Raw genomic sequence first — 24,573 nt, 5'->3', positions numbered from 1 at the left:
TGTATCTTAGTCTGTACACCTTCGTGCCACTGGCCAGTCATCACAATAATTTGTTTCTTAGCTCTTAGAATATTTTTTATCCGAATATTTGAAGACATGAAGTCATTTTGTCACCCCGAGACTACTTGGAACACAACGGAGAGTGGCATTATTATTTGTGCTAAGAATGTTTTATTTTATCATTAAAACTACATGTTGTTCAATACAATACCTGCTGTGAGTTGTAACGGCCATTTAACTGTTTAATTGTATTTCATAATAATAAAGCCGGTAGTAGTACGGTTTCCCTACTTTTATAGTTGGTATCCGATCTAGGGACTAGGATACCACTGATACCAGACGGATCGCAACATCATCATCAGATTTGGCGATCACATTTTTATCAAAACAATAATTTTTAAATATAATAATATATTATATATTTCTACATAGCAGTTTACTGTACACATTTTTACCAGAAATATCGTACAGGTTGTTAATAATTTATGCATGTTCGAAACGCTCGAGTATGTTTTGACATGGAATGATTGACTGTGGAGTGCGAACCAATAGTCGTCCGTTTACTTTCGATATCTGTACTCAAAAATCCATTTTGTAATCCAGTGCTTAATGGTTTTTCTTGCATGGATCACGGATGACGTGTCGTTGGGATTTGACGCCCTCAAGTCCAAGTGATGCGCACCATCTGGTATCAACAACGCCCTGACAGACGACGAAAGACTCTTCAACACGCCGCCACTGGACCACGGGTCCAATAAACCATTGCTAAGAAAACAATTGATGATAAATACATTATTATATTGTTTCCTAACGCCTTCGAGTTTGTACCCAATCACCGAATCGGTTCCCGGGAAGTCTACAGGAGGTAACATGCACATTGCTTACGATGAACTTTACTTTTAATAATAGGTACCTACCTGTTTTAAAATTAACTTTTTAAGGAGATTTTTCGTACTACTTAAGGAATGTCCTGTGGAAATACAAACTCCTGTGTTTCAAATAAGGACACCCCGTTTAGGAGAGTACAACTTATTTACTTATCCAGTGGATAATTTTTCTGAAAAATTTGACGTTTCTTACTCATACGAGGTGTGATCAAAAAATAACCGGGACAAATATTATTACGGCTAATCTAGGCACGATAGCGTTTTAAATTATATATACTATACAGATTTATTCCCCACGTATTAGTGAATATTTTAAACAAAACCCAAGTCGATATTTTATCTCAGTTTAAATCAACACTTGGTTAAATCGAGTCAGTTTGTTTTGTTTTGCGTTTTCGATATGTTCATTTAAAAAGACAATGGTGGTTGTTTTTTTGATATTAAAAATATTGTTCATTATGAATTTGTACCCCATCGACAAACAGTCTATCAGGTATTCTACAAAGACGTATTAATACGTTTAGGAGAAAAAGTTCGTAAAAAATACCCAGAAATATGATGACGAGAACCTGGATTCTTCACCACGACAATGCGCCAGCCCATTCGGCACTGTCGATAAGTGCATTTTTGGCTGAAAGAAACACCTGTTGTCCCGCACCCTCCCTATTATCCTCATCTGACCCGTGTGATTTTTTTCTTTTCCCAAAATTAAAATTTGCACTCTAAGGACTACGATTCCAAGATGTAGAAGAAATCAAAGCGAATACTTCAGCAAAATTCAAAATCTTAACTTCGGAGCAGTTCCAAAGGACTTTCGAAAAATGGCAAGAACACTGGGACCATTGCATTTTGTCTGGAGAAGAGTATTTTGAAGGAGATATCATTAAATAATGTGTAACTTAACTTTTGTATTTATTAAAAGTAAAATCCCGATATTTTGTGATCACACCTCGTGTCCTCGTATGATGTAAATACCTATATAATACAAGATTATCATTACGTGAATATGATGTTGGACGCTGCTTTGAGATTTTTGCCTCCGTACTGTTTTTCGACGTCGTCTGTAGTCGGTCTGACGTCGTATCGATTTTCACAGTAGTCCGCGTAGCCTTCGAAATCCCACGGGTACGCTTCAAATATATCGTCCTCGCCTCCGTGAGTACATAAGGGCATTATCATTTCAGTGCAAGCCTGGAAAAAACCCCACCCGCGTAGTCGTTTAACAATGTTCACATTTTATTTCGGATTATTAAATCTATTAATAGAACAACGGCAATGTCTAACAGTTAGTACGTTTGCTATTATGATTTATAGATGTTTAGTATCGATGAGTTGTAACTTAAAGAAATGTCAGCTAAGATAGTAGGTAAGACTTCATATGGGTAGACACAACTAGGATTAAAATTATGAGGGAGGCACGGCCATCCTAACAGAATATTAACTCAAAATAACCTATGGGCATCTAAAATCAATAAAGGACATATTTGGGGGGCTGGATCGTAGTCAGGGGAGCTAAGCCCCATATGCCCCCCCCCAGTTGCGCCTCTGGGTTCATACTACATATATAGGTAAGTTCTATAGACTGTAAAATAAATATATATTATGTGGATAATTACTACCTACTAATATTAGCATACGTAATATAATATTGTTATGTTAAAAACGCCTCGAAGACTTTCATTATTTCATAATATTTTCCAGGGAAAGCGTAATATTATTATGATAACAAAGGTTAACAGCCAAGACAACTACAAATAATCATAAACCCATATAGTGTATATTTTGTTCTCAATAATTTCACTATTATTGATATTTTTTTATAATTCATAATTGTTTTATTTCTATAAACGGTTGTTTTCATACAGTTACAAAAAAGCGATATTCACTAAATAGTAGATAAATGTCATATGATGTCATGTTTATTTACTCATTTAACAGAATGATTAGATGTGCTTGAACAGGGCTGCACTCACCTGATAACCCCATCCGTCCATAATATCGTCTGAGAACGCCGAAGACAGATCCAAACAGTTGGCCGATCCGGTGTAATTGAAATACACGCTCAGCCCATGAAACACCGACATCAAGAGCGTCTTGTCGTCTTCCGTGTGATTCGTCATCGACTTGCACACTTCCTAACGATACAAGTTAATGGTATTTTTATTGTAAACTCCATAATATCACTCCGACACTCCAGTCAACATCGATTCAAGACTGGGTACGTAAGGCAATATTTAGGGAACTCCTCCAGTTAAGTCACAATAGTTGCCAAGTTTTTTATGTGAATTTCATTAAATTTTTTTTTTAAGTAAAAGAAAAAAATTAACCAAACGTGATAAAAAGTCAAAATTTGTCAAATTCTATTTTCAAAACAACAGAAATAAAAAGTTAAATACCTACCTTAATTTAGTGATATTTATTTAAAATGATAGATGTTAGTAAAAATATCTTTGAGGACTATGTTACTAGGTTTGTCAGAGATGATAAATAAGAAACATATTTGTATGCTTTAAGTAAAATATATTCTTGAAATTAATCAGTTAGGAACCAACAATAAATTACAAATATTTAAAGAAAACTACGAACCTCGGCTACTGAGAATTTTTACTTTTGACCCCCCCTCTCCTCCCCCAAAGAAAGAACTAGGTTTGTATAACTTTTCCTACCTGTTAATATATTAAAACTGATATAACTTTGCAACATAATCTTGACTTTTAATTATTTATAAAATCAAAACTTTTGACTCAATAAGGTTATGTATTAAACAACTATATAGCTTTAAATTATTAACACTCAATATATCAATACCTTGATCGGATTCGCCGGCAAAGGAGCCAAAAAATTAGCCTCATAAGGATAGTTAACCATGGCCAGTGCTACATACACGTCAGTGGCCCAAGATTTTAGCTGTGCCACGTCGTCGGAGTCCTCTAAAGGTTTACATAGCTTCCAGTTGTCCGTTAACCACTGTTTCCCAGAATCTGTGAAAACCCGTAGAAGCGGTTCAATAATTATAATTTATAAATTATAATATTATATTAGTGGGTAGTAAGTAGGTACTCCTTCCAAAATAATTTAAGTAAACACGTGTTTGCACATTACACTTGTATTTAAATATGTCATATATGATTCAAGACAACGCCTTAATGATTTCTGGTTTTAGTTAGTAAGAAATTGTAAAAAACCGCTACCTATATTATAGGTCATTTTTAATAATAGAAGTGCATCAAGCCCGTTATTAATTTATTGTTTTCTTAGTGTTTTGAAATGATGAACCAATTATATCAGCTAAAATTTTAACAAAATCCCGAACATTTATTTTTATTTTATTCATAAATATGGGACAAGTTCAAAAAAGCTAAAATAGAATAAACCGGTTAATTTATATAATACACAAGTCACGCATGTTATTAGATTTGTAAATTAGTTAGAGCGAACAAGTTAGGTCATAGTAAGTAATTTTAATGAATGATAACTTATATTCAACTATATTGTTATATACCTACTTTAAAACAAAGTAAGTACTTACTAACATTAAAATTTAGATATTTTAGATATTTTAGATATTTTACATTTTACTGGTATTTTATTCAATTCGAAATGTTACAAAATAATTTACCGGATTCGGTGACGTCATCGATGGCTTTCCAAGATGCTGAAATAGTCGATCCACATTCAGCACTGGCATTTCTGTAAACCGACGATGTCACTTTGTAGAAATCGTTGCACGGTGTCATCCCAGTGAATTGCCATATCGGAGCTGACGAAGCTATGGCTCTAATTTTTAATGCGAAAAAAATTATAAACAACAGTATAGATGAACATCACAATATGTACTAAGTAGAATGTAAGTGTATTATGTGGAAACAAAGTATAAAAGAATATATTGTAATAATAACGTAATACCATTGACTTGCTAAATAACACCGAGAAAAATGTTTGAAGTTCAAAGTCACTTGTGAGATAAGGTTTCTTAAATTCAAAATAAATATCAACCATCGACTGTTTAAGTGATCTTATCATAACTTGTTATCACTGTATTTATCTACATAATTTGTACCGACCCTTCGACTGTGGCGGGATACTTGATGCGGAACCAAGCGGCCAACATTCCTCCGTACGAGCCGCCTAAAGCGAATACCGGGTTGGGACGTTTGCCAATACTCAGTGGGTCTTCACGCAGATACTTTATTAAGTCTACGAAGTCGGCCAACGCTTGCTGTGAAGTCAGATAGCCCAACGCCTCTCTGTCATCGAACGAATGCTTTCCGTAAGGCATGGAATCGCCATAGTAACGGTGCTCGGCGAACACGACCAACGCCTGGAATTCTCTTGATATCTCCCACATAAAGCCCTATTTTTCGTGTAGATAAATAATTATAAGCTTTGCGTTTGCGTACAAAAATATACGAGTGTGTACCACGACCGTTTTGTTTTCCGTTATTGATAAAATATGTATAGCGACAATTCTAGACGATTTATCAAGGCCTTATATCATGAGGATAATATCCGATGGCTCGGCAATGAATATAAAGGGACGATGGAGTAATTTTATAGTAGGCTTTTAAAAAATATATCATAATAATATTATTATGACATTACTATTGGAAAATGGATCCACGACAACGATGAAGCAAAATTGCCTATTCAGAGCGCCGTGTTACAATAACATACTGTATCACGGAAAATTATTGAAATGACCGCAGACATCCCAACCAGAGGTACAAATTCCAGGATGAATAGTCTTAAAATAACTTACTGATTAATAATAATACCTAATTCCATTCTCATATGAAAATATATGTCTTACTATAATATAGGAAGAAGCCTTAAAAAATAATTTACTATTTATTTCATCTTGATACAAATTTATAAAGTTTGAACAATCATTATATATTATGCAAGATAGATATAAACCATGCTATCGTATACTTAGTAGTATATGCACTTTAAACCTAAAACGAACATTTAACGCCTCATTGTTTGTAAGAGTTGAAATATTAACTTCAAAACTTACCGAGTTCTCGCAAAAATCTTCAATTCGTCCTTCGTTACCAGCATAAAAAAGTATTGGACCTTTATTGACATCCCAATATGTGTCATTCATAAGATACTTTAATTCAAATGTATCATCATTGGTGTAACTAAAATGATCAACCTGGTAAAAAAATCAAGTACCTAATAATTCGTATGTAATAATACGTATGTAGAGTTCTACTTTTCCTACATATTTTGTGTTTTATTACACAACTACATATTATAGTAATTAGCTGTTAATAACATTTTAAAATATTATGCATAACCCATATTAAATTTAGTTACATTAGGAATAATTTTACTCAGTTGTATTGTATTTCTGTTAAAGTAGGTATTATGGATAAAGTTTGTCTATTTTAGTTGCAGGAACAGTCGATTATTTAAAAATCCATCGAATTATTCAAGGTTTAAATTTTAGTAACTAGACTTGAGAGACCTAATTGGCTGATTCAGATTATCAACTTAAATAAAATGTATTTTTATTATAGCCCATTAATCATTTTAACATAAATAACATTTCGATTTAACAAATTGAATAGTATTTGTGTCCCTAAATCAATACATATAAAGTGAGTATGTGGTGTCAGTCTTTCTTATGAGTGAAAAGATATTTAAATTGAAAAATAAAATATGACGTATAAGTTAAAATTCAAACAGTTATAGTTCAACGAGTTTTTGACTTGAAGAGTTTATTCAAGCACCAATATTTCTTAGAAACGCTTCAACAAAATAATCAATAATCAAATTTGATAAAATTTCATACGAAACAACATTGTCAACATGTATAATGCACATGCGTGATTAAAAGTTAAAAACTACTTTAAATAATAATATTAATATGTATTATTTTGTCGTATTGTATGTACAGCAATAATAATTACTGGGTTCAACGTGGCTTAAATCTTGAAAATGATAAGTGTATCTTGTTGTATGGGACAGCTTGACTGAAGATTAATTATAAAAAAATAGTAGTAATATGGTAGATTTGGATTTTACTAGTTTTTAAATAATGAGACAAACATTTTAGATTTTTTTTCATGCTATTGTTGATAATTTATCGTTATTTTACTTACCGGTACAGTTATGTAATTAGTCGTGTAGTTATATCCACTGGTGGCGTGGACAAATATCATCAACAGTTGTGAGCACGCAAGAATAAACATATTAAAGTTGTTAGAATATTATTTACAACAACAGCAACAACGATTAATAACAATAAAACTACGTTTAGACCAAACGGAAATCGAAAATAAATATAAATTATTTACTAGTACTTGCAATAATATATTTTATATAGGTACACTCTGTTAGTATTAGCAGAACGACGTGTGTATATTACACCAGCTAGGTAGTCTTCACTCGTAGTGCGTGAAGCAGATACAATATACATTTTAATGAGAAGTTCGGTATATTTCGAATACTTACAAAATAACAGAACTGATAAGATTAACGTTGGCACTTCAAATTGTGTAAATATAACAAGAAAGAAACACTTCAGAATGTGATATGCTATTTAGGTATGTTTGTCCAAATACTTATTGTAATTGAGATGGCCCGTTTAAATCATAACAACTATATATACATATTTCTTTGTGCCAGTTTGTTAAATTTAACTCGATGGCCCACTCTATCAAACTGTATCTACCTATAATCATTATATTATTTTTAGAGTATTTAGAGTATTTTATACAATCGTGCCACTGCACTTAAAGTCACTACTAAGTAAGACATATTTTAATTCCTTGATGAGACATTGCAGTAAGCCTTAAGAGAAGCAAATTCAACATATCCGTTTATTTACCTAACATACCTAATTGACGAAAATTAATACACGGGTATTATGGGGTAGTATGGTCTCCTAAATCTTGTGGCATGTCAATATTTATGCCATTGGAAATCGAAATCACGTACCTACTTATTACTAGTGCATTGTAGCACAATATTTAGACAGCACTACTACAGTACATGTTGAAGTGCTTAAATATACAATCATAAGCATTGGACTTCAGAAAAAAAAATGGCGTTGAATATTTTATTAAAACAATTGACATTTTATAGATACTTGAGATAAGAATATAGGTACACATTTTGTTATAAGGTATTTCATTTTTTGACATAACAATACATCATAGTGAATTATCAATTCTGTCATTATGTAAAATTATTAAGGTGGTCTATATAGTAAGAACTATTTGTTGTTTAACGAACGAGTTGTTAGAACCTCGTATCGGAGGTTTTTGATAGTGGAATATCCATTTTTTAATCCAATTCTTATAGAATTTTCTGGCTTTAATCACATTTTCTGGGTCCTTGGCATGGGAGGCCCTCAAGTCCAAATGATGCGCAGATTCTGGTATTACCACAGCGAGCACCGTCTTCGATATGTTTTGTAACACTCCACCGCTCGACCATGGATCCAATAAACCATTGCTGTAATTATTATAGTTATGTAATTTTGTAGACAAAATTGATAATATATTTAAGAGTTTTAACTCATTAAAAGGTTAGGTAAGGTAAGGTTCAGAGATCAAATATTTACTAATAACTAGTTATGCACTGATATTGAATTGTCATTGTTCTTTTCAATTTTATTCAAACAACATAATATAGTAAAACTGTTAACTTCAATAATATTCCAAACTAAAATAAATGTTTTTATTTCAATTTACATCTAATACTTTGCAGTTTGAGGTTTAGGTTATAAAATACCATTAAACGTTATCAACTTATAACTAATAGTTACCTGAATATTATATTGGAGGCAGCGTTTAAATTTTTACCACCATATGTTTTCTCGATTGTATAAATGCTAGGCTGGACCCCATAAGTTTCAAAACAATACTTAGCATTTTCTTCAAAATTCCATGGCTTTTTTTCGAATATATCTTTAATTCCATTCGAACACATTGGCATAACCATTTCGGTGCAGCTCTAAATTGTAGATAACTTAAATTAAATTTATTTTTACAAAACGCGTATTCCAATATTTTATATTACTTGATAGTTCCATCCCTTTTCACCGAGTGTAGGAGCAGAAGAGGACAAAATATCTAAACATTGAGATGTGCCGGTATAGTTAAAGTATACACTTAAACCTTTGAAGACTGATCCCAAAAGAGTAAATTCATCTTCTTTGTGATTTTTCATTGGTTTACACACTTCCTGTGACATACATAAGAACACATAATAGTTAATACACCGCTTAATCATTATACATTCATGCATTAAATGTAATTTGTATACCAATTAAGAATTATTAAACAATCAAAAATAAGTGTTTTATCCACCAAAATTCTCATTTCTCACTCCTGTGACCCAGATGTTTAGTTGTATAGTGTTCGAATTAGGTATGTTATTATACTTTTAAAAAGTATAGCGCTTACCTTAACGGGATAGCCGGGTAATGGTGTTAAAAAATTTGCAGGGTATGGATAATTTATCATGGCCAAGTTCACATAAAGTTCAGACACCCACTGTTTCAAAGTCGAGACGTCATCGTTGTTTATCAACGGTGAGCACAAGTTCCATTTCTGAGATAGCCACGCCTTACCATCGACTGTCATAAGAAATACGTTTGACGAAATTACAAAGCGTATAACATTAAATTATTACATTACATGTAGGTAACGCATTACAAATCCGATCGGGCGAAAAGAGTACAAAATAAAATATTTCACGGTGAACTCTAAATTGTCTATAATAATAATAAATATATGAAATATGCATTACCCGTTTTTGTAACGTTATCAATAGCTTTCCAAGACGCTAATATCGTCAAACCACATTCGGCACTCGTATCTGTATATACCGATGACGTGACCCTGTAGAAAGCATTACACGGCGTCATACCAGTGAACTGCCATATCGGTGCAGACGACGCTATAGCACTATAAATATATAAAAAAAAGTTATTTACAAGACATGACTACACAATAACCAATATAATATATATATTATATATTTTGATTGTATTATGTTTTGTTTTCCAAATTCGTTCTGATTATTATCAATTTAAAAACTTTGTAGAAAGTATGATAAAATTGTCTTCTAAACTATCAGAATTTAAAAACTAAAACTAAACAAATTAAACTCATACTTCAGTATGACATTAATTTTTTTACCACATTTATTGAGAAAATATTCTAAGTAGATAGGTACTTTTCTATGAGCAATATTTATGAAAGATAATATTAAAATTATTGTTCAGTGAGTTTCATAAGGTTTTGGAAGAGTTTTGGGGAGATTTCTGTCTGTGTAGACATATTATCTAAACATTTTTATATTTTTGAAATTTTTTTAATAACGATGGCAAAATGCATAACATAAATAAGTAAAAAAAAGTTTTTTCCGTAAAGGAAATAAGAATTTTTAAAGCCGATGATAACTCGTATATAGGAACCAAGACTCGAACCTCGCTTCTGCACCTAACAAAAATATCTACCGTAAAAGTCAAATTATGAGTTCCCGTAAACATGTAATTTAGAGTTGTGTTGAGGTCGTAAATTTTCAATATTATAAAGCATGATGTCAATACAAGCTTGAAGATCTTATATTTTATAGTCAGGGTCCGGTCATCGGCACTCGCGAGCCGTAACACGACAACCGCAAGCAGGCGAGTAGGGACCACGACCATTAGGTATATGACCACCAACCCTTCGACGATGGCTGGATACTTGATACGGAACCAGGCGGCCAACATGCCGCCGTACGATCCGCCGAAAGCGATCACCGGATTGGCGGAGGACGGTGCAGGCGTGCCGTCGACGCCGGTGTCGTAAATGTCGCCGGCCCGGTACAGATCGCGGTCCGAGTACGACCCGTTGTGCCGGAGGTACGTGATCAGGTCCACGTAGTCGGCGAGCGCCTGTTGCGAGGTCAGGTAGCCCACCCGGCCGATGTCGTCGAACGATCGATTGCCGTAAGGCATCGAAACGCCGTAGTAACGGTGCTCGGCGAACACGACCAGGGCCCGGAACTCTTCGGCTATCTCCCACATGAAACCCTGAGAAAACCCGTATTGCGATGAGCGTGTTGTGGTATGTGGTTATATGTATAGGTATGCTAACGTGGTACATAACATTATCATGTACGTTCTGTGCTTAAAACGAAAACAAATAAACAGTGTTTGGGATTTGATAAACGTTTGAAACTCTTTGGACGCCAAAACGTGTATGATATTATTGATCCGTTGACTTGTGGTTTTTTTTGTCGACTATCTGAAACACAAATCAAACCCCTTTCATCTTACCGTGTTTTCACAAAACATTTCAATAGCTCCTTCATTGCCGGCATAAAAAAATATTGGTCCGTTTTCTCGTTCCCAATACGTATCGTTTATGAGGTACTTCATACGGAATGTGTCATTGTTTGTAAAACTAAAATGGTCTACCTGTTAGAAAAAATTTTAAAAATATTTTTAAAAAAAGTTTCAATAAATTCACTAAAAAAATTGGTGACTTTATATGATAAGTTACATAACGCGGAGAAATTCGAAAAACCTTAACAGTTTTATAAGTATATACATTTTTATTTTTAATTTTCTATTTGCGCCGCATTAATATTTCTAAAGCAGTATAGTGAAAAACATGCATGCCATTCATTAAATATAATATTAATTATTTGTATTTAATTAATTTCCAAGCTGAAATAAATGTCCTAAATTCAAAAGCAAAAACTAAAACTAAATTTATAAATTAATATCTATATTATCGAATAAATTCAAACGGTTTAAATGTTTTATTTTACAACAGGTATTTGTTTAGGCAACAAAAAGAATGTTTGATTGTTAATTAGAAACAATAGAATGTTTTATGTATGTATTTAACCTTTAATTATTTATTCAAGATAATGAAGAAAACTAATCATTAAAGGTAGTTTTCACACATTGAAATGTAAATCCGAGTAAATAATTTCACCTAGTTGATACACAATGACACTACGAGTATATGTGATATACCTATGTAGTATGTACACTAGGTCATTCAATTCATTTTTTTTTTTAGGACAAAACCAAGGCAAACTATAATTCAAATCATTACTCGTCTTTGACTTAAGTATAGTAAAGTCCTGTTCACGATAATTGGACACAAGTAGAGTGGGATAGTTATGGCAATGATTTATTTTATAAAAAATACAGAATATATCAATTAATTAAACTATCAGTTTATTTTATCTAGGAAGATACTAATGTTTCAGACTTTCGCAGTACTACTTCTTTTTTAAAAAATAGATACCACCAGTTTCACCACTAATTATTTCTCATAGTATTTTGTTGTGAATTTTAGTGTTCAGCGTCTTTAAAACCTTAATCATTTAAAATTGAAGAAGGCTGAATAATTGTATTTTGAGTATTAGATTGTATTCGAATGACATTAAAATCTAGATTCTAGATGAACAAATAATTATTTTGGTTTAAATTTAATTGAATTATTCACCAAGATGTGGGGTATTTCTTGCTATCATTCACCACTGCCAGGTATTTAGGTACCTAATGTACATAAGATAAAGTAACCGATCGATTTTCTGTATACATAGTGATTATAATATTTAATAGCTTTTCAAATACTTTTATTGAGGTGAGTATTTCTTCTATATAAATTAAAATATTTACTTATCATAACAAACTTTTAAATTGCATTAAATGTTAAACTTTAATTTATGCTTGTTTCCGTTACTGCTTCATTTTGTCACAAACATATATATTGTACATTAACAAAATAATGACTTGTATACAACTTCATTACTATGAAAAATGTATTGAAATGCCTACATTCTGTGTACATTTTGTAATAAATATAACAAACACATAATAGGTACGGTAGATTAATGGTTGTCAATAATGAACATTTTTAAAAATATATCAAACATTGCAGTACATCAAGGTTTTTTATTGATGAGTGGAGTGATAGTGTTTAGAAATTACTTTCCGCAAGTACTTTGGTGTTATCCAAACACAACAACTAAACATAGGACTTGCAAGTAGTTTCTTTTATCATTTTTTTTTTTTAAAGAGTATTAGATTATTACTTTATTACACCAGCTGGTGAACTAAGATATATGTTATTTTAATATTTAAACCAAACGCAATAATTATTCCAACCACTTATTGAGTTGTTTTTCGGTTCATTACACTTGATAAAATATTGACCGATATCGATTTTATCTATTTATATTTCTACAGCTGATCACCAATTACAGAATAATAATTGTATATTCACTTACCGGTACTGTGAAATAGTCGGTTTTGTACACGTACCCTCCATTAACCAAGTGCAAAGCTATCGCCAAATATGATAAGCACGCCGTAAACGACATTCCGGACACAATTGAACTCCTTCTGATTTGTATACAAATGTGTCGTTTTTTTCCGCGCTGATTTCAATTTAAAAGCAGACTACTCTCGTTCACAAACTATTATAAGTCCGCCTCGAGACGAACGCATCGCAGGTCTGGTAACGGGAATGTTGCACAATTATATTTTATCCATTCCGATTAAACTCAATTAATAATAATAATAATAATAATCGTATACAGACGAACACGGGCCACATCAGATTATTATAATAAATAATAATAAGATAACATTATATCCGACACAGCCACATGTGATAGGTAGGTACCAACACAAAAACCGTTGCAAGTCGTTCGTAGTTTGTACTTTGACATCATAACGTATACGCGTCCGAACATTACACATTTATTATCATTATTTCACTGTTGTACAATTGTAGGTACATTTTATACTTGAACTGCCTTGTTGCATTATTACTTCCAATCTGACAAACTGTTGTGTATGAAACATTATTGTTACCGTAGCCGGTAGGTCAATGTGAATCGAATTGCATCTAGAGAAAGGGTAATCGTACATCCATGATTATTTTTGAGATCACTGTCAATAATTGTAATCAATATGAAAATAATTTGTTTTAATTATGATATAGGTACTGGAAAATTGAGAATTAACAGTAAATACAATTGCATTAGTAGATCAGAGGTATTATATTATTTATTTGTATATTATATACCGGGTAATCAATTTAAGGTAAGTCACTCATTATTTAAAAACTATTAACGTTCTTGAAAATAATTGTTTCACATAATTGTTTTTATTATTGATTTAGCTTTTAGTATTCAGCATTTACATAATTATTAGTCGTCAAAAACAACATTTTAAAAAAATTATATTTACACAATTATTGTCTTTTTCTAGAGATTAAATACATTTTTAATTCCTTTTTAAAAAAAAGCTTTTTTCGGAGTGCTTCGACTACTTTGATGCTTGATACTTAAATATTGAATTTTTAACGAGTAGGTAAATAAGTATTTATTTAAAGATTATACGACTATATGAGCGGAGTTGTAAAACAACTTGGATGATCAAATGTCAATAATATTAATTTACCACTAATATAATATTGGTCATATACCAGTATCATATATACGAGTCATGACTTGTAAGATCTTAATGCGTCCTGTTCTCCGAAATTTTAAAATTGCATTTCCGTTAAAACTTTGTTTCACGTTTCCGTAGGTGATAGTGATATACATACATAAAACAACCTCTCATTTAAGCACAATATTACAAAAGTTGCAACTTACAAAATACAAAAGTAATCAAACTATCATACACAAATCGAATAATATGGCCATGTAGGTATTATGCAATATGACGTGTCTCGTACTCGAATCAAATCTAGTCAAAATAATAGTTGGCTAAAAACAGCTAATATCTACCTATTAGGTATGTTCAGTGCTGAAGCCCGAAGAGACATCTATTTCTAGCAACTATATGATCTTGTGCATCGCCATATTATGGTATCATGACTAAATAATTTACTAGAACTCAGTAAAATATAAAAATGAGATTAAAACAGAAAAGCTACAGCATTAACTATATTTTTTTGTATCATATCGAACTGATGAATTTATAAAATATAATAATATCAACAAAAAAAAAAATTAGCTTAATATAGGTAACATACAACAACAATATTATTTATCTATATTCTATATAAGTCATAATAGTATTTGAATTTCGCAGTATAACAATCTTATAATGTGTCTATAACTTTTTTTTCAACTATCGTTCGAAAAGCTGTAACTCGATTCGATGATACTTTTTTTTTTGATTGGTGCCTATATCAAGCGCAGCAAAATAAGCGTCGGACGAATCGCTTCGTCCTTTTCCACGTTGAGCGGCGCTCATTGCGTTCAATCGGTGCGGTTACCGAGTCCTTCACACCGGTGTGTTACTGCAGGCTTCTGCATCAAACTCGCGTGCACTGCTGCAGCGGGGTTTAGTTCGGCTGTCTTAAAACTCGGACATCTCGATCGAAACTCAAGCCAGGATGTCGGTGTCCAGGACGAGGTCGGCCGAAGCGAACCGCGAACTGCTATATTATGTCCGACGTCGAACTAGAACGGCGTCTAAGCGGGCCCGCGAGATCGAGGCTTGACGCACGCTGCACATCCGTTTCGGCCGGCCGAACATGCAGCGGTTAACCAACGAAATGTAGTAACTGAACTAATATATAGACTGGCATAATTTTCCCCTATCATTTCGGTCGGACCACTTGACGGCTCGACCGAAACCGTTTACACGTTTACCGGCTCATCCTGTATCGACGTGGCTTCAGACGGCAAAGACCGCGACATCGGATGCGTCACCCGCAGGAGCCGTCTGCACCACGATGTTCGGCATTGAACTGTATCCCTTGGTCGACGGAGCATTGAATGACCGTGGCTTATCTTTATATCTCGGCACCACTTTGTGGTATATTGCCTAGTATGATGAGTATGAATTATCTTTGAATAGAACCGTCAAAGAAACTTAATAAGTAAGTAGGCCTATAAATAGTTCAACACGAATCAAAATATTTTGAAAATGTTTTGGTGTATAGTAAATGCTTACACCAATATTCAGTGAAAATTTCATGTATCTATAGATAATAATTAAATAAATAAGTTTTCAAATGAGATTACCTAATAGTACTCATTATATAAGTTATTACCAATCGTTGTGTACCTACTGTCTAGTAGCAGTAAAATAGAATTACCTAAAAAAAAATGTAAATAATAAAATGTTATTTGACGTTTTATATTATAAATAGTCATAAGAATAACTAATAAATAGTAATGGTATTTACTCTTTGGCCTTTATAATAGCTGCTGCAGATGAATATGGAAATGGAAATATTTTTTTTATTATTATTTTTTACCTAATTAATCAAGATCTTGAAAACTATCGGTCTAAATAAATTCGGGCTGTATATAGGGACTATGTATAATATATATATAACATATATAATGGGTTTGTACCGTGTATATATTTATTAGTGCATCATTATATGAGGTAGTAATCATATTATGAGTATATAGTAACCATGTTTACAATAATACAAGTTAATGTGATCACCTATTTTATAATTCTTTCCAAGTGTAAAGTAAATTACTTTTGGTAAATTTTAAAACGTACAGTAACCCGTATGGTTTGTTTGTATTCCTACATGTATACACTTAGATAATAGTATACAAATTATATTGTGCGATAACGGAGCAAATTGTAATTTAACGGTCATGTCACAAATCACACGTGCACGATGTTGAATTCGGTTTTTAATTGTTTTATTTAAAAATTTGTTCCGAGTCTAATCGCAGTTGACACAGAACAAACACGATTATTTAAAACGAAATAAAATACCATGTTAAATATTTATTCACTAGAATCTCATAATATATATATATATATTATACACAGTTAACATGGGTTGGCATTCAACGGTCATTACTCATTAGTTGGCAAAAACTTCAACCACGTTGATACTATTTTATACTTATTATTTATATCATATTGTTACTTCGCTAATCATACCTAATCGCTGGTACTTTATTATTAACAATAAATATATTCAATGATTCCATTCAACAGTAACAAAATCTTTTTCATTCATTGCACGTATAGACACAGAGTCTCATATTTATTGGAGCGGCCCTCATACTTTTTTTGATAATTTGTAATGTTTTTGAATATTGTAATTATTTCAATGCAACATTAAATATATTTTTTTATAGAATCAAACATAAAATGTAAAAAAAAGTCATAATATTATATACATAGACGATGGACCTATTAACTATGGACCGCTCATTCCACCTCCCTTAAATGTATCCCTCTTAATTGTATGACAACTGGATATTGACTGAGAGAATACGAAATAACAAAACAATTATCATATGATGACATCACTGATGGAGTTTTCGAGAGACCTAAGAAAAAATCAATGAAATTTAGTGTAACATGTAATTTAAACATGTATAAAATAAAATATACCTATATTTGTTTAATAAGATAATTAATAACTTTATAATATATAACCATATTGGCATCCGAAAAATTGACTTGTATAATGTATATTAGGTACATATCCTAGGTAAAATAAACATTTAAAATGTAACAGTTATAAATCTACGTTTAGATAACCCGTTGGCCGTTGTATCTACCCATGTTCAGTAAAACTTAATTAATAAATAATAATAACAATATTTTTTTTTTAAATAACTTTAAATATAGCATTTATAAGTGAACCAACTGTTTGAGAAACGACGTAAGTCACAAAATATCACAAATTGAGATATTGAGTGGAATGTGTTATCAAATGATAGACGGATCATGACGTGTACCTAAACATTTGCAAAAAAAATATTTAATTTTTTACCATTGTAAATAATCAATATGAAAGAGAGAACCATGTATCACTGGTAGCGTAAAAACAGTTTTTTCTTGTTTTCTCAAAATTACCTTTTATGGATTTACGTCGTTTCTCATATAGGTGGTTCAAGTGTGATCCACTGATAACGATATTATTTGTTCTTAAGCTGAATTGTATTTTTGGGCGCCCGGGAATTGGGCCACATTTTAACTACCTGTTTCGTATAAAATATTTGTTTCTATATTTTTAAAGTGTACCCGGAGATTGGACCATAAAAGTATAGCACACAAATATACTATTAATACTATTAATACTAATTATTATTTTTTTAATATATAAAAATACAATTCTTGTAATGATATGAAAAAAACATTTTCTAATAGGTACTTAAAAATATAATACAAAACAATTAGATACATAAAGTCAGTCAAATAATAAATAATATGAAATAATTTGTATTGTATTAAATATTATTTTATTACAATTTAAAATTTTAGTGGCCCAATTACCGTTTACCTTTGGAAAAAAAGGTGAATTGTGGCCCAATTCCCGGGCGCCCGTATTTTTGATATTTTTTAATTGTAGTATAAACAAAACTTATGTGTAACCTTGTATTAATTATTCAAGGTTTTTTAATCATAATTATTATACAAATATTTTATCATACATAAAACAAAATAAACTAAAAAGGTTGAAGCGCTCAATACTTTCTATAAATATCACAAAAAAATTAAATCATGTCTATTAAATTCATATATAAATATTTGGTGAAAATTTCAAGTCTCTTTAGTTATTCAATATTCACAATTAAAATTCAAAATCAAAAACAAAATTAATTTTGTCATAAACTGGTTTAGCGTAAAAATTCCCATATTTAAAAACATAGTCTTAAATTTTTAGGTGGTTTTTTTTTTTGATATTTCAATTATTATTAAGTGAGTTATAAACATTTTAAAATTGTAATATTTTACATCACTTCAAAATTAAAATACAGGAAAAAACTTTTAAAACCGAGCGTACACCAATGCGGGGAAAAACAAGTGCCATGACAGTTCAACACACTTCATATCCACAGCAATAACCTGCCCACCCCTTTCGCACACCTGAGAAATACGAAGGTTATTACTGCATACAAGAGGTCGAGGCAGTCTTTTTTAACTGCATTGATGTGCGCCCGGCCTAAAAGAACACGGATAATGTTGTACAATTTAAATTCGAATATAGAATAATTTGATAATGGGATAATAGGATATTTAATTGTACCTAGATCATTTTTTCTTTTAACATTTATTTGAATACATACAATCTGTAAAATGTTAACAATAATCATATGCGCCTAAAAATAGGCAATAAATGCTCGAGATGAGTAGCTATCCAGCAGTAACAGTCGTCGACAGTATACATTTTTAATAAGAATACAAATACATCTTCAACATTACACTCGTAAGACGATCGTGGAGCCAACAAAAAAACATGCGTGTGACGTATGTTGGGTAATACCTGCAAATAAATTAAACAATTTTATTAGCTACATGAAATCAATGTTGATCCCCTCCGACTTCCGGGCTCGTAGGATTGAGGAAACTACATGAGTGCGCATATTAATTATAATACATTAATACCTACTTGAGTACAATCTACCGAGAATAAGTTAAATTAAATTACGAATTACCGTGATTCATAACTGGGAAATAACGAGGTAAATGTCTGCGGCTATGTCTATGTTAATAAATAAACCCAATACGACTTGAAAAGAATATTAAGTAGCATATTTTGAAGCATAGACTGCAAGACACGAGCTATGTATTTCAGTCGCTAGCGACGTTTGCGGCACGAACCACATACATAATATTTTTTGTCACGCATCTGCCACGCTAAAAAACGCCTCTATCGATATTATGGTAATAGTCCATATCAATCAACTTTTCTTCTCGCATTTCAGTACCTAGATTTGACCGACTGTTTCGCACAGAACCGCACAGGAATAACCCACCGGGGAGGGGGGGCAGCCCTGCCCCACTGACCTCTCCTATACCAGTTACTAGTTAGTAATATAGACAATAGTAATATAATATAATAAATTGTTTGTAATGGATAAAAGGTAAAACGTAGATATCGATAAGTTCATACGAATTAATTTGATTTTGACGGTAACGTTGCCAAACATTGCGTGCCTAGCTGCATGGTATTTCCACTTTTCCGACCACTGCGTAGCGGGATTCCCACTTTGATGCCTGCCGGCCGAATAAAAATCGTTTGAGCCGCAGAACTGAAAAAGATCATTTTCCATAATATACATCAACCGGAATCGAAAATTAAACTTTCAGGGTTGCAAAAAATATTCATCTCTTACTCGTTAACACACACATCATTATAAGACATTAGTTTCAATATTACTACTAATACTAGCCAATTTTCACCCAAAACTAGTAAGACAATTGTATTATTAATTACTATTAAAACCTATTGTTTTAATTTTGAAAAATATAGACATTAAGAAAAATAAATAAATAACATATTTGTTGATTTTTTTTTTTTGAGATCCCGTGGCAACATAAACCATTAGGTGTGGGGTGGTATGGTTAGGGTTTTTTTTTATATATATTTAGTAGGTTAGTATGGTGTTAGGGTTGAAACACGTTTTTTCTGTATGTGTTGCTATACAAACCCGGGTGGTCATCCATCCGAGATCTAGCAACGTCGGCATTAGGGGAGTTTCCCGAGTGCGTCCCGAAATGTACATTTTTTAATGTTCCTAGTGCGTCCATAATAAGGTATCATCCGAGTGCGTCCCAAAAAAAAAGGTCATATTTTTTACATAGCCCGAATGCGTCCTGTTCATTTATAATTACCCTGGGTGCACCACGTGGAGGTGAACTGCCTTACACCCCAAAAATATTATTTTTATTATAATTATTAGAACTAGCTTACACGGTTAAGTTTAAGTTAGCGTACAATTTATTAAAACGTTTTTTGTTATTATTATATATTTATATAAGCTGGTGTTTAAATGCTATTCTTTTGAAAAAATCGAATCTTGTTATTTCATTATTATTAAATTGTTTTATATTGTCTTCGATGTATAATATTTTCTTGCACGTACTTTGTTTTGGTTTTTTTGTTGTTTGTGTGGCCGTTCGGATTGCTATTTTAGTATCGATTTGAATTTTTTTTAATATTTCCAAAAATGTGTATAAAATAACGAGTTGTACTTGGAATGAATGCTTTCACAAGCATTTGTTGTCCTTTCAGAACTTCTATTCATTTTAGCCCACATGGAAATAGGAAATTTTACTCCAGAATCTGTATAATTTTCTATTATATTATCCATAAATTCGTTAAGTTTTTGATGTTTTGGCATTATAAATATAAAATCTTCAATAATATAGTTTTCTGAATCTACTTGATTTAATAATGGTAAGCCAAATAGATTAATTAAAATTAATTTCCCACCGTTTCCAGTGTTCAAATATCTTAAATAGATACCTATAGCAACTGTGGACCGAGGACGCACTCGGGCACTGTAATATAATTTGTCGATAAAACGGCGGACGCACTGGGACTATGAAAAAGGTAAAAATTAAAAACGGGACGCACTCGGGATATCCCCGGCATTAGCGTACACTCAAAGCGCTTCTGAAAATTGAGCGTAGGTACGACCGCGCTTCACCAAGCCACTATTTAATATTACAATGTATGATATGTATAGGTAACAAACCTTAAAATTGTGAATTATTGGTCGTTTAATTCGATAAAATTTCAACACCAAAAATATCCTCTCTTATCGGCAAAGAATATCATTGATAATATGTTATCTTTTTTTAACCATGTAGGCTCTTTGATTTAATTTCTTCTTGCCCTTTTTTGTAAATAGCTTATATCTTTTTCTCCTTTCTTTTTTTTTATTATAAAAGCCGCTAGTATAAACTATGATAGCTTGACAATTACATAAGATTATATCTTATTACTCATGGTTTGAACTTGCTTGTTTATACTTAACTGTTGAAACCAATTATAAATAACAAAAGTTAAATTTAAAAAAAAAATTCGATAAAAGTTCTAAATACATTTATAATCAAATTTGCAATAATTGTTCTGTTCCCCGTCAAGACTCAGCCACATCGAGTGTCACTGATTCGACTGACATGTACATAATTTATTAGTATCACGTTCGTTGGACTTCAGCATCTGTTGTAAGGTCAATATTAATATTATTAGGAATACCAACTACTGTAAATAATAAGAATATTATATCAAATAGTATATTATGTATTTAATTTTTTTAATATCAAAAAATAAAATTTACCTAGATAATATACCGACTTCGTTATGTTACAATTAGTTTTTTACACTTATAATGTTTTAGTCTGTAGACTGTAAATATCCTTGACTGTCTCTTTTTCTTACATGTTATTCATATTTCAACCACTTTCAGTATTATAAATAAATGTATAATAATGTTATTATTATATTATTCACCTGTACCTACCTAATTCATAGTTTATACAATTATACCTAGTGACCTACACTTGATGTATTGCAGTAGACTGCGGAATTTCAATATTCCCATGACGAATTCTTGGTGTTTTATGATATTAAAACCTTTTTAAAATATTTTTTTCGGAAAGACGGAAAAACTGTTTTTATTTTATTTTTTTATCGAAAATCTGTATTCCATTACATAAAACCATACACTTTAAATAATTAGAACATAGAAATTCTTGCTTCTTAACTACTTTTACTATAGATATAACGTATATTAATAATGACTATATATTTGATACTACCTATTGTACTTAATGTCAATTTATTCATCGAAAAAACATCAAAGCATATCAAATACTATTTATGTTATCAGTGAGATTTAGCCAATAGAAATTTTTTATGAAAATTGGATGTCACCACAATGTTTATTTTCTCACTCAGATCCACCACCCACGAGCAACATGAAAAAAACGCTTTTAATTAAAATTGTTTTTTATGATTTTTGAGTAATCTTAGAGTAAAATCAACTATATTTTATTATTATTTGACCCTGTATTCTACTCTCAAAGAAAAAATAAAATATATTAATTTAAATAATGAATAAATTATTTCGAGACAATATTTAGACAAATCAATTTGTCATACCCTCTAAAATATTATTCTCCGTCATTTTTTAATTGGATAATTTTACTCTAAGGTTACTTATAAATATAAAAAAATTGTTCTTTAGTCTATGTTGAGCGTGGGTCTAAAAGAAAAAACAAACAGTAAGCAGAAATCATCTGAAGAGGACACCATAATATTATATTTTCTCAGTCTTACGAAAGAACAACATAACACATTTTTATTCAGAATTTCCAATTTTGTGTAATAACTTTCAATAATAGAGAGAATTGACCCATTGGCTATTATCAAACTTAAAACCTGTTTAATGTGTACATACTCAAGTATGAAGAATACAATATATAATTTACTAACATTTACATTTAAAATTATATCATTCAGACACATTATGTTTATAATATTCGTTATTTCAATATTTAACATATTGATTACAAACTTATACATTGTATAACACTCACTTCGATACTCTGCTTTTCCGCATTCGACAGCAAGTTGTAAGAAGTATATATTTAAGTCAAATTTGTGTCGCCATTCCTGGATTTTCAATACTATTTCGCTAATCTAGATTTAATTTTAAGTGACATTTTTATAAATCATTTAGAGTAAAAAGTGAATGTTTGTACGTACGTGGTACATTTCTAAAACTATAATATATTACATTTTTACTATGTTGAGTAACGACTGAATAATGAGATTATTTTTAATTTAAGTAATAAGCATACGGTTTAATCGTAAAAATAATTAGGTCTCTTATTAAAGCCAATGTAGCACAGTCTTTCTCTCTCTCTCTCTCTCTCTCTCTCTATGTTTAAAGTTTAAAATATATTTATTTACCAACTATACGTCTATACATGACAGCGAAATAGAGGGGTGAAATGTAGTAAAGGCAACCATGGACTAGATAATATATATTCCTATATTCGTGGTGGTAACTGACAAGTACCAATGCTAGGTATGTATACATATTATTATAATCTATATTATATAGGAACGGAAAACCCATCAAACGGGTCAACACATATATTCAAATTATATTATAATATTATTTCAACATCAATAAATATTATATTCTACAAGCATTAGCTATACTAATTATGAATAATGCATTTCATTACCATATTTGAACTGGTTTAGTATTTCTAAGAAACGTAATTATTTTTCCTTAACAATTAATGTACGTTACTCAGTTGAGCACGGTAGTATATCAATTACATTCAAATCAATAAACTTCATACGCAAAATACGCGTAAAACCTAGTTTTACAGAAACACGTAAACACCGCCTTTCGTCAAGATTAATTACAACACGGATTCAGTATCCGCTTACATTTCGATAACCGTTGTAGCGTCTTAGATGTCTACTATTATACATTTCTATTCTGTACACCTTGCGTGTATGTGCCTAATTATTTTTGAAAACTCAACGAAAAATAATCATTATACTTCAAACGTATGGCTTATGTGCTCAGCGCAAATAGTTAATACATAGACTGTTGGCTTGCGAGATAGTGACAACAAATCCCAGTAACATGGTTTTGTTTGAAATGTTAATGGTTAATAAGTAGTAGGTACCTATGTACCATCGACATTTAACAAATGGATACTAGTATAATATATTACTTCACTGAACATACACTCTTACAACAACATTACTGTAGAGGAAACGATGGTCTCACTCATAAGCTTCTGAGCAATAGAGAAATTAACATTTTCACAAGAGTGAAAGAAATGAAACCATGTTGTGATTAATAGTGGTATCAGTGATTTGGGCTTTTACGGATTTGTATAAAATATCACATCTATAAGTTTAATAATTGAGTATCAATGTCATGG

At 31.4% G+C, this 24,573-nt stretch overlaps 2 protein-coding genes and 1 long non-coding RNA gene across 4 annotated transcripts; all 3 read right to left on the bottom strand.

Annotated features, from left to right (window-relative positions):
- Nucleotides 1–404: 404 nt before the first annotated feature.
- On the bottom strand, nucleotides 405–7,334 carry LOC111029019 (lysosomal Pro-X carboxypeptidase-like). Its single transcript, XM_022307840.1, has 8 exons — nucleotides 6,998–7,334; nucleotides 5,905–6,045; nucleotides 4,952–5,241; nucleotides 4,507–4,664; nucleotides 3,696–3,868; nucleotides 2,861–3,022; nucleotides 1,888–2,078; nucleotides 405–765 (listed from the first exon to the last, which is right to left on the bottom strand). Exons 1-8 carry the CDS (start codon nucleotides 7,085–7,087, stop codon nucleotides 561–563), a joined length of 1,410 nt encoding a protein of 469 aa, XP_022163532.1. The 5' UTR covers nucleotides 7,088–7,334; the 3' UTR covers nucleotides 405–560.
- A 594-nt stretch (nucleotides 7,335–7,928) lies between these two features.
- On the bottom strand, nucleotides 7,929–13,381 carry LOC111029018 (lysosomal Pro-X carboxypeptidase-like). Of its 2 annotated transcripts, XM_022307838.1 has the most exons (8): nucleotides 13,146–13,381; nucleotides 11,173–11,313; nucleotides 10,577–10,926; nucleotides 9,654–9,811; nucleotides 9,308–9,480; nucleotides 8,922–9,086; nucleotides 8,668–8,855; nucleotides 7,929–8,354 (listed from the first exon to the last, which is right to left on the bottom strand). In XM_022307838.1, exons 1-8 carry the CDS (start codon nucleotides 13,236–13,238, stop codon nucleotides 8,099–8,101), a joined length of 1,524 nt encoding a protein of 507 aa, XP_022163530.1. In that variant the 5' UTR covers nucleotides 13,239–13,381; the 3' UTR covers nucleotides 7,929–8,098. The 2 variants fall into 2 exon arrangements, with proteins under 2 accessions (XP_022163530.1, XP_022163531.1); XM_022307839.1 differs by lacking the exons at nucleotides 11,173–11,313; nucleotides 13,146–13,381 and adding an exon at nucleotides 10,991–11,152.
- Nucleotides 13,382–18,533: 5,152 nt separating this feature from the next.
- Nucleotides 18,534–24,530, bottom strand: LOC111029024. Its single transcript, XR_002603964.1, has 3 exons — nucleotides 23,200–24,530; nucleotides 19,763–19,901; nucleotides 18,534–19,132 (listed from the first exon to the last, which is right to left on the bottom strand). It is a non-coding gene; the product is annotated as an uncharacterized LOC111029024 (long non-coding RNA).
- Between the last annotated feature and the right edge of the window lie 43 nt (nucleotides 24,531–24,573).

The sequence above is a fragment of the Myzus persicae genome, unplaced genomic scaffold (genome assembly GCF_001856785.1).
Source record: "Myzus persicae strain clone G006 unplaced genomic scaffold, MPER_G0061.0, whole genome shotgun sequence".
In the NCBI taxonomy this organism is placed as follows: domain Eukaryota; kingdom Metazoa; phylum Arthropoda; class Insecta; order Hemiptera; family Aphididae; genus Myzus; species Myzus persicae.
The sequence above is the reverse complement of the archived record's forward strand: the minus strand, read 5'-3'. Positions and strand labels throughout refer to the sequence as shown.